Source organism: Odocoileus virginianus, chromosome 15 (assembly GCF_023699985.2).
Source record: "Odocoileus virginianus isolate 20LAN1187 ecotype Illinois chromosome 15, Ovbor_1.2, whole genome shotgun sequence".
NCBI classification, from domain to species: domain Eukaryota; kingdom Metazoa; phylum Chordata; class Mammalia; order Artiodactyla; family Cervidae; genus Odocoileus; species Odocoileus virginianus.
In genome coordinates this window covers 33,886,899-33,898,701 of record NC_069688.1, presented here as the reverse complement: position 1 = coordinate 33,898,701, position 11,803 = coordinate 33,886,899, and the positions used below count along the sequence as shown (strand labels likewise).

The following is an 11,803-nucleotide window of genomic DNA, read 5'->3' as shown; positions in this document are numbered from 1 at the left end:
TCCTTCTCTAGGGGATCTTTCCAACCCAGGGATCAAACCCAGGTCTCCTACAGTTTAGGCAGATTCTTTACTGCTGAGCCACTAGGCTCATAACACTTTTCTTATATTCAGATTACCTAAGAAAGAAGGGAAATATGGATTGGGCACTTCCAGGAAGAACCAGGCTATAATTAACCACAAAGAGTATTCTTTTCTCTAAGACAGACTTATTCCAGTTCTTAAGTGTGTGATCAGTTAATTCTTTGCCTCTTCCGCTTCTTTCTAGCAAACCACACACCACACTCTTTTTAAATCATTATCTTATTTTATCTGTCCCTACTAGACTCCAATCTCCTAAAGAAGAAGGGTCAACTCTTGGTCATTTTTCTATTCTGGCACCATTTATTACAGTGTCTGGCAAAGAGTAGGAATTTAAAGATGTTTGTTGATGGACCAACTGACTGATGGACTAAATTAATTAAGTGCAGCAGAAATTAATAAACATGATCTTGAGATCTGTGAAATATTTCCTGAAGGGATATCTTGTTATTAAAAGAAGAGACATTCTACTCATGAAGCAGGATATGTTCTATTTTGCTAAATCTCGGCTGAAACAGCTAATTACAAGACTTTAAAAGAACTACAGAGATGTTTTTGAACTCTGCAAAGTTATTAACAGATGTGGCATTTAAGAGACCTGTCTATTTTTATGCATCTTGAGATGTTGGTAGTTATATCTGTCAGACACTGGTATTGTCCTACCTGTGAACTTCAAAATTTGAACTATCCCAATTTCTCATTCAAAGGACAGATCTTAAATCTTCTCATTAAAATATCTCACAGTAAGTCAGAAAGGCAATTTACTATTATTTTACAGAGCAGGTTTTAAAAAGTAAACGTGAGAAGCAATGTCTTCCCTTCTCCATCAGTTCTCTGTGAACTAACGCATTGAGGCAGAAGCCCCCTTCTCACTGGGTTGTTCTGTCAAATGTGTCCTGGCTCAGCTCCCCCGCGTGGCTTAGCTTAGCCCTGGCCCCTGGTGGTCCATTCACCCTACACAGGTCTAGCCTCACTGTCTCCTGAGGAGCTTGTTGAAAATACAGATGTCAGGCTTTCCCTGGAAATCCAGTGGTTGAGAGTCCGCCTGCCAATGCAGGGGACTCGGGTTCAATGCCTCGTCTGGGCAGATCCCACATGCCTCGGGGCAACTAAGCCCATGTGCTGCAACTACTGAGACCTAGTGTGCTAGAGCCTGTGCTCCGCTACCCTAGAAGCCACCACAATGAGAAGCCTGCGCTCCACAACTAGGGAAAGCCCGTGCCCAGCAACAAAGACCCAGTGCAGCCCAAAGTAAATAAATAAGTGTCCTTTTTAAACAAAAATACAGAGATCAGGGCTCTTGCAGGGGTGGGCTTAGATGGATATTTCAATGCTTCTGCACTTCAAGTTTTTGATTCCTTTCACTATTTACAAAAGAAAAAAACAGTCTCAGGATGACTTGTTAGAGTCAGTCTCTGCGCTTATTGTCTCTAACCAATAAGATAAGCTACTTCTCCGATGATTTTTATTTATTTATTTTTCTTTTTTTGTAGTTTGATTTATTTTTATTAGTTGGAGGCTAATTACTTTACAATATTGTAGTGGTTTTTGCCATACATTGACATGAATCAGCGATGGATTTACATGTGTTCCCCATCCCGATCCCCCTTCCCGCCTCCCTCCCCATCCCATCCCTCTGGTTCTTCCCAGTGCAGCAGGCCCGAGCACTTGTCTCATGCATCCACCCTGGGCTGGTGCTCTGTTTCACCCTTGATAGTATACTTGTTTCAATGCTATTCTCTCAGAACATCCCACCCTCGCCTTCTCCCACAGAGTCCAAAAGTCTGTTCTGTACATCTGTGTCTCTTTTTCTGTTTTACATATAGGATTATCGTTACTATCTTTTAAAATTCCATTTATATGCGTTAGTATACTGTATTGGTCTTTATCTTTCTGGCTTACTTCACTCTGTATAATGGGCTCCAGTTTCATCCATCTCATTAGAACTGAGTCAAATGAATTCTTTTTAATGGCTGAGTAACATTCCATGGTGTATATGTACCACAGCTTCCTCATCCATTCGTCTGCTGATGGGCATCTAGGTTGCTTCCACGTCCTGGCTATTATAAACAGTGCTGCGATGAACACTGGGGTGCATGTGTCTCTTTCAGATCTGGTTTCCTCGGTGTGTATGCCCAGGAATGGGATTGCTGGGTCATATGGCAGTTCTATTTCCAGTTTTTAAAGAAATCTCCACAGTGTTCTCCATAGCGGCTGTACTAGTTTGCATTCCCACCAACAGTGTAAGAGGGTTCCCTTTTCTCCACACCCTCTCCAACATTTCTTGCTTGTAGACTTCTGGATGGAGAGGCATCCTGACTGGTGTGTAATGGTACCTCACTGTGGTTTTGATTTGCATTTCTCTGATAATGAGTGATGTTGAGCATCTTTTCATGTGTTTGCTAGCCATCTGTATGTCTTCTTTTTTTTTTTTTCCATTTATTTTTATTAGTTGGAGGCTAATTACTTTACATCATTGCAGTAGTTTTTGTCATACATTGTAATGAATTAGCCATGGATTTACATGTATTCCCCATCCCGGTCCCCCCTCCCACCTCCCTCTCCACCTGATCCCTCTGGGTCTTCCCAGTGCACCAGGCCCGAGCACTTGTCTCATGCATCCAACCTGGGCTGGTGATCTGTTTCACCCTAGATAATATACATGTTTCAATGCTGTTCTCTTGAAACATCCCACCCCTGCCTTCTCCCAGAGTCCACAAGTCTGTTCTAAACATCTGAGTCTCTTTTTCTGTTTTGCATATAGGGTTATCGTTACCATCTTTCTATTTTTTTTTTTTTTTTGTTTCAACTGTCATTTTATTGTTAAGATGGCTGAACTAATTACAAATTTTAACTATAACTTTTGACAATTTTTAGCCAGGTACCAAATTTTATTCAAAGAAACTGCTTATTTAAAAGTGATCACAGGACAACTCAAAATGTACAGCAAGATGGATTAGAGAAAGATCTTACTGGCCAACAGATTGTTTTAATTCTCTCATTATATCAGACTCAAAACTTTTCATTTATAGTAAATGTAAACTGTAACTTCAGTAGATAGCAATATAGAAAGATTTTATCACATTGACTAGTTTCCATTTAGTCTGTTAACTGTTTCTAGCTGTCTTAATGGGGATAGATGTGTTTATAGAACTGGCTGAGCTTGAGCCTTCTTTGCGAGCAGCTTCAGATCTGCAATGCACTTGGCGATTGTTTCCTTCTCCTGCTGTGCAGAGATGCTCTGCACCACACGCTTCTCCACCCAGTTTATCATGTGCTCTTGTTCCTTCTGACGCATCATATTCTGCACAGAGATGTGGTAGTCCAGGCGATTCTTTACCTCTCTGTATACTCTATGCAGCCGTTCCCGGTAAGTAACCTCCAGCGCCATAGCAATGTTATTCCTTTGGACATCAAAAAGGTAATGGCGTTTTTGAACCAGTGCCTGCTGTGACTTCTCCATATTAATAGCATCCTGGATTTGTTTGATGGACGCCTGTTTCACCTCTTCCAGTTGGGCAATTTTTTGCTCATTGAGTTTATCAGCAAATTCCCCAACAGAGGCACCATATTTTTTAACCACGTAGACAAGGAACCCTATTGTTGATATGGCAGAAAAGGTCTCTGGAGTTATCACATATATTTCTTTGGAGAGTAAATATAAGATAAGCCCGGTTCCAAGCACATAGGGTCCTGTTACACCAGTTTTAGGATAAAGGAACTGGAAGAACTCCTCAGGGATCAGCCCAAAACGAACTTTTCCGCCATGTTCAGGAAGAGGTGGCACAGGGGCAAGACTTGGCTGCCCTGTGTGCAAGATCCTCGCTGCCTGCAATGCCCCTGGACCGAGGAGGGCTGCGTTCTTCAGAGAGGGGGCTGCTGAGGCGGTGGCAGAAAGTACCACCCGGGACAGCATTCTCAGGTAGCGTCCACACAGCAATCTACCCGCCACAGTGACCCCGACCTATCTTTCTAAATTCCATATATATGTGTTAGTATACTGTGATGGTCTTTATCTTTCTGGCTTACTTCACTCTGTATAATGGGCTCCAGTTTCATCCATCTCATTAGAACTGAGTCAAATGAATTCTTTTTAATGGCTGAGTAACATTCCATGGTGTATATGTACCACAGCTTCCTCATCCATTCGTCTGCTGATGGGCATCTAGGTTGCTTCCATGTCCTGGCTATTATAAACAGTGCTGCGATGAACATTGGGGTGCACGTGTCTCTTTCAGATCTGGTTTCCTCGGTGTGTATGCCCAGGAATGGGATTGCTGGGTCATATGGCAGTTCTATTTCCAGTTTTTAAAGAAATCTCCACACTGTTCTCCATAGCGGCTGTACTAGTTTGCATTCCCACCAACAGTGTAAGAGGGTTCCCTTTTCTCCACACCCTCTCCAGCATTTCTTGCTTGTAGACTTCTGGATGGAGAGCCATCCTGACTGGTGTGTAATGGTACCTCATTGTGGTTTTGATTTGCATTTCTCTGATAATGAGTAATGTTGAGCATCTTTTCATGTGTTTGCTAGCCATCTGTATGTCTTCTTTGGAGAAATCTCTGTTTAGTTCTTTGGCCCATTTTTTGACTGGGTCATTTATTTTTCTGGAATTGAACTGCAGGAGCTGCTTGTATATTTTTGAGATTAATCCTTTGTCTGTTGCTTCATTTGCTATTATTTTCTCCCATTCTGAGGGCTGTCTTTTCACCTTGCTTATAGTTTCCTTTGTTGTGCAAAAGCTTTTAAGTTTAATTAGGTCCCATTTGTGTATTTTTGCTTTTATTCCCAATATTCTGGGAGGTGGGTCATAGAGGATCCTGCTGTGATTCATGTCGGAGTGTGTTTTGCCTATGTTCTCCTCTATGAGTTTTATAGTTTCTGGTCTTACATTTAGATCTTTAATCCATTTTGAGTTTATTTTTGTGTATGGTGTTAGACGGTGTTCTAGTTTCATTCTTTTACAGGTGGTTGACCAGTTTTCCCAGCACCACTTGTTAAAGAGGTTGTCTTTTTTCCATTGTATATTCTTGCCTCCTTTGTCGAAGATAAGGTGTCCATAGGTTCGTGGATTTATCTCTGGGCTTTCTATTCTGTTCCATTGATCTATATTTCTGTCTTTGTGCCAGTACCATACTGTCTTGATGACTGTGGCTTTGTAGTAGAGCCTGAAGTCAGGCAGGTTGATTTTTTTAAAATTATTTATTTATTTATTTCTGGCTGCACTGGGTCCTCGTTGTGTGTGGGCTTTCTCTAGTTGTGACGAGCAGGGGATACTCTCTAGTTGCAATGCTTCTCATTGTAGTGGCTTTTCTTGTTGCAGAGCACAGGCTCTAAAGCATGGGTTCAGTAGTTGTGACACTTAGGCTTAGTTGATCTGAGGCATGTGGGATCTTCCTGGACCAGGGATTGAACCTGTATCACCTGCATTGGCAGGTGGACTCTTAACCACTGTGCCACCAGGAAGTCCTTCAAATAAACTTTTTTGTGGTCTCTATCATTTGACTTTTAAAATTTCTCAGTAAGAGCCAAGTGTAACTCAACTTGTTTTCAATTTTTGTCTGTATTTGATTACTACTTTGTTCCTATTTGGCATCTGATTTTGGTTTTACTGTCAGACTTATATTCTTTGTAGATAAACAGCTAAAAACAAGAATAAAACTAATAATCAGAGTGCTTTGTTTTATCAACTCCAAGAGTCACATCATTCATTTTTTAAGAACTCTGAAACTGGAATACATCTTTTACCTGATTCAGTTCAGTTCAGTTCAGTTGCTCAATCTTGTCCGACTCTTTGCAACCCCATGGACTGCAGCATGCCAGGCTTCCCTGTCCATCACCAACTCCCGGAGCCTACTCAAACTCATGTCCATTGCATTGGTGATGCCATCCAACCATCTCATCCTCTATCATCCCCTTCTTCTCCCACTTTCAATCTTTCCCAGCATCAGGGTCTTTTCCAATAAGTCGGTTCTTTGCATCAGGTGGCCAAAGTATTGGAGTTTGAGCTTCAGCATCAGTCCTTCCAATGAATATTAAGGACTGATTTCCTTTAGGATGGACTGGTTTACTTGATGGCAGTTTATAATCTCTCTTAGGAAGGCAGCTATTGTGAGGCAGTTAGCATCATTTATACATGCATTCAAAGTGTCAGCAGGTATGGCGAAACCCACTATAATATTGTAAAGTAATTAGTCTCCAATTAAAATAAATAAATTAAAGAAAAAGCATCAGCAGCAAAACCTGCTGAATGGGTGTCAAAAGGTTGCATGAAAATCCTGGAGACAGGAGTGGAATACTCTTTCAACTGCTAGAAACCAATTTTTGTTCAGACTATGGGCAATTTCTCTACAGCCAGAGTCCATGAAGGTTACCTCTACATAGCTACAAAACCATGTTAAGGGAGGCCCTCAGAAAAGGCTTTTTATGATTTTAGCAGTTAATTTAGAAGTAAACTACTCTTCACGGTACTGAGGGATGACATCATGGGAAGAACTTGGATACTGATGACTAAGTGGAAAAGTGATTAAGATTATAGCTCTGAATTTTGAAGTAGTTTTAGGAATACCTTAACCAATTTATTTCACTCACATTTCCTTTTAATGTACACACAAAGGTGATTTATGATAAGGAAATCTATATTTCATTAAGTCAAAAGTATTCTGCCAATGCATATAAAATTTTAAGGGATAAGAATGCCTTAGGTTACAGTTTAATTAATAGCTTTCTTTCCTCTTTCTTTCTTTCTCTGTCTTCCTCTCCCTCTCTTCCTTCTTTCTTCCTCTCCCTCTCTCTTCCTTTCTCTTTTCCTTCTTTCCTTCCTTCTTTCCCTCCCTCCCTGCCCCCCCCTCACCAAAACAATGGAGTTTCTTACCACTGATGAACTCAGATCCCATGAAATGAAGTTAGGACAATGCTAGATGTTACTGCGTCCTCACTGTGTACCAGACACTCTCCAAGCATGTCACATGAATTAACTCATCCAGTTCTCGCAAGGCCCTGTGAGATAAGTGCTGCTGCTACATTCATTGTACAGAAAAGGAGCAAAGTCTCAGAGGTGAGACTCTGACTCTTGATGGCTTTTTAGATTTGTGACCCAGGATGCTCCTCTCTCTGGTAGTTCCTTACAAAAAGCCCCAAAAGCCCACCTCACAGTACTGATGTGAAGATTAAAATATGGTCTAAGGAAGACCTCAATTCCACAAATTATGATTTCTGTTTCTTTCCCTAAGAAAATATTAACATAGTGTTCACTGTTGGTCACCTGCACAGCTTCTAATATCCACTTCCCTCACAGCAGGCCTCAGATTTTGTTAAGGCATCTGCCACCTCTCCCTCCAACTGATCAGAACCCTAGGAGTGATCTTTGTTTCAAACTACTCATGGTACCATTCTCTTTATTAATGATGGGTTCAGCAATCCACTTCCCTGGAGGCTCAGATGGTAAAATCGTCTGCTTGCAATGCTGGAGACCCGGGTTCAATCCCTGGGTCAGGCAGATCCCCTGGAGAAGGAAAGGGCAACCCACTCCAGTACTCTTGCCTGGAAAATTCCATGGATGGAGGAACCTCGAAGGCTACAGTCCATGGGGTCCCAAAGAGTTGGACACGACTGAATGACTTTGCTTTCACTTTCAGGAATCCAGGGCTAAGCCAATCAGATAATGACATTTCCCTAGCAACAAGGAAATGGCACCGGCATTTTTGACTCAATGGGGCATGAAAAAAGTTTGTAGGTACTTACAGAGAAAGTCATAGGAAAAAAACATACTTGTTTCCTCTAGACATTTTAGAACCCAGACCTGCGATAGCCATTTAGCTACCAGTCTGAGGATGAGGTTGACACATGGTAATGAGACTAGAATTAAGGTAACTGCAGAGAAGCCGAGCTTGTTGGAGCTATTGGATTAAGTCAACCCTGAAACCCACCCCGATTTTGTATTTCCAGGCTTTGAGCCAATTCCTTATTATTCAGACCACCTTAAGCTGGAATTTCTGCTATTTGTAATTGAAAGCATCCTAAGAGAATGAGTAGGTTCAATTACTTTGCTCTTTCATGCTCCAGGCCCTTGCTAGGTCCTTGTATGGCTAACACACATCCCTGTACTACTATTTATTTTTTTCAAGCTGAGGAAATGGAGATCAAGAGCACAGAATCAGAAGGTGGCACAGACAAGACATGGACTCAGAATTTCCTCCACTTTTTGTTTCAAAATCAATGATTGTAACTGCTATATTCTTCTGAAACTTAAACTTGATATAATTTTACAAACTGTTAAAATTTTGTTCATGGAGGTGTGTTTTGTATGAGGGATGTTTGCTTTTGCTAAAACTGTTTTTACCTAAATATTCAACTTGATTTTCATTTTTTACTTACTTCAATATCTTCTCCCAAAGTCACTTCTTCTTCTTCTTTTTTTTTTTAAACTGCAGCACCATCTACATTTTATTGCTGTTCAAAGTACTTGTCCCCTGGGTCACAGATGAGATTCCTCCTGGACCCAGAGGGGGAATGAGTGAGATGATTGGGGGCGTGAGCGAAAACTCTACAGCACAGGCCCAGTGATGGACTGTGTGGATAGCACAGTGGGTGTCTTGGTCGGCTCAGGCTGCCATTACAAATTACCCCATGCTGGGCAGCTTAAAGGGCGGAAACTGATTTCTCACAGTTGTGGAGGCAGAAAGTCCAACATCAAGGTGTCGGCAAGTTTTCCTCCTGAGGCTTGTCTCCTTGACTTGCTGATGGCTGTGTCTTGCTGTGTCCTCTCGCGGTCGTTCCTCTGTGTATGCATCACTGGCGTCTCTTCCTCCTCCGAGGACATTAGTCTGAATGGATTAGGGCTCCACCCTGCAGACCCTCATTTAACCTTGATTATCTCTTCAAGCATCCAATGTCCAACTATGGTCACACTGGGGGTTAGAGCTTCAACATATGGATCTGAGGGGGACACAGTTCAGTCCGTAACACGGGGGAGTAGTGGCACCCTGGTGACCTGGAGAGTGAGTGTCCTGTGGGAAGCGCCACTCCTTGACCTCTCAGTTTCTGCCACAAGGATGGCTCAGCACTGTCCAGGCTGACTTTTCAATTCATGCTTGGAATACAAACCGTTAAGAGAAAATTTTCCAATTTTAAAGATCGGCACTAATCCAAAACTATGTCTGTGGCTGGCTACTCGTTTGTGAAATCTGGTTTAAGTAGGCAATCACAGGAGATTTATAATGATGGCCTGTCCCATTAGACTGTTCTGCTCCTCACACACTCCATCCCTAGGTACCATTTCAGTGGAAATACTCATAGAGCATTTGAGTTGTACTCAATCAGTAGCCCAGCCCCTCTCATCCATGGGTCAGAGGTCACTTAGTTGTCATTCATTATCTCCCAAGTCCCTGAGATTGAGTGAGTTGAGTTTTGACGAGTCAGCTATTCAACAGACTTATAAACTGTAATTGGTTCCACTAAGATAGAAACATATACTATATTTAAAGAATCAATAGTCTCAGTCAATTATTAAAGTAGGTTAATAGCTACTGCATGTCCAAGGACTAATGCTGTGTATGCAGTGATCCGTACCCTGCTTTAATTATGATTGGTCTAGGTCCTTAAAACACAGGGCATTGTCTAGATGAAGTAAGTAATGACTCTCTAATGATAAAAAGTAATGTGTATATACAGGGACAGTGAGAAAGAAGCAGGTGATTAATAGAAAAAACTAGTTCATCACAGAAATGCACTTTCAAAGAATGTTAAGGTGGAGAAGTTTTTCTTTCTTTCCCAGTTTAATGGTCTTGGCTGAATTCTGGGGTTTCAGGGTTTGGGGTATCAGAAATTCAAAAAGATACTTGGTTAGGGAGACCTGTCTGAAAGATGCAAAAGAAGGTAATTGGTAGGTGTCCAGGCAAAGATGTTCATCATGATGATGTGAAGTAAGAGAGTAGGCAACTTGAAGAGAACTGAAAGCCAGGTGACAGGACCTACTAGAATAATCCTGGGTTGGCAAGATCCCCTGGAGAATAGGCTACTGACTCCAGTTTTCTTGGGCTTCCCTTGTGGCTTAGCTAGTAAAGAATCTGCTTGTAATGTGGGAGACCTGGGTTCAATCCATGGGTTGGGAAGATCTTCTGGAGAAGGGAAAGGCTACCCACTCCAGTATTCTGGCCTAGAGAATTCCATGGACTGTATAGTCCATGGGGTCGCAAAGAGTTGGACATGACTGAGCAACTATCACTCACTCACTCACAGAATAATGTGGGGTCCAGGACTCTGAATTGATGGAGAGGGTTGATGTGGGCTAAGAAGTGCTCCGATCCTTTGACTTAAGGTGAAACAATGCTGAACAACCATTTCAGCTCTAGAACTCCCTGCATGCTGCCAAGACCTTTGTTGTTACTTATGTTCAGTAATTCTTTTTGCTCAACCAATTTCCCCTTTTCTCATAGACTTCAATTTTGAATTAACTCTGTTATGCACAGAATCATCTTGATCTGTTTCCAGGGTAGCCTGACCTGAGATATTTCTCTTCTCTTGCTGATAAGAGAGGTAAGTGTTCCAGATGATACAGCTATGAAATGGCAAAGCCTCAGTTCATCTGGGTCTGTGAGTGGAACAGAGCCTTGTAGATCTGCAGTGGACATGTGACATAGTGAGAAATAAACCTTATTGTATTAAACCACTGAGATTTGGTGTTACTTGGCCACTGCAGCCTAACCTTGCCTGTCTTGACTAATACATATATTCATAGTATTACCCATGTCCTTGGTTCTCTGGGTGGGTTTCTGACAGAAGCATCGAGTCCCTATCTTCAGGCCACCTTCAAAATGTTCCCACTAGCTTTTGTCAGTCCCAAGACAAGGATAGAGAGATTAAGTAATAGAGCCTGTATATAACTCAGTTCTGCCATGAGACTTCAAATAATTTTGGCTGTAATTTTCTCTGTTAGTGATGTGATGATCTACTTACTAGACAAGATCACTGCAGGCCAACAAAGTATACCAGGGCTCTCTGTCTGTTCTATATTGTGTGATTCTCCCAAGTTTGTTGGAGGAGGGGGATAGGTGGAGAAGAGGAGAGAAATAGGGCAATTGGCTCCCTATGCCTCAATGCTTACAGCATCTGACAGTCAGAATTTCTTTCTGAGTTATCTGTAGGAAGAACTTTGATGGCCCTTCACCCAAGTGTGGCAGAGTAAGTCATCCCCAATGTTTGCAGTAGGGCTGAATTCCTGAGCAGTACAGGTGGGGTATTAAGACTTTATATATCTAATGTGGCCTTTGTTTCACACTAAAATAAGTAATAAGGAAAAGCGTGCAGTCTTATTAGGGTGTTCCAAGGGAATATACCATCTGGTTTCCCCCACCCACAGTTCTTCCTTGTATAGCCTTGATCAAGCCAAGCTGTGTTCTCTAGAAATTCCATTCTTGTCCCCTTAAGGAAGGACTATCTATTCCAGGTAGAAGTTCAGCTCTTTGGTTCTTCTTGTGTTTTGTAAACCCTTGCATTTTAGTCTTTTCCTAGGTGCGAATGGTTGCTCCAAAGTAGGCAGATGGGAGAGTTAAAGCCGATAGGAAGATTCTGTGATTCCAGTACCATCTCTTCACCGAAGACTTGTAACTGGGTTCTACGTGAGCTATTTGGAATCAAGTACATTTTACCACATGGATAATGAAGAAGGGAGAGTCCTTATGTGAATCTAACTTTGACTCCTCTCCTTTGAAATAATAACTAAAGA

General features: G+C 41.8%; 1 protein-coding gene across 1 annotated transcript; it reads right to left on the bottom strand.

Moving 5' to 3' along the window:
• Nucleotides 1-2,948: 2,948 nt before the first annotated feature.
• ATP5PB (ATP synthase peripheral stalk-membrane subunit b) lies at nt 2,949-4,061 on the bottom strand. Its single transcript, XM_070477230.1, has one exon. It carries the CDS (start codon nt 3,992-3,994, stop codon nt 3,224-3,226), a length of 771 nt encoding a protein of 256 aa, XP_070333331.1. The 5' UTR covers nt 3,995-4,061; the 3' UTR covers nt 2,949-3,223.
• Nucleotides 4,062-11,803: the final 7,742 nt, after the last annotated feature.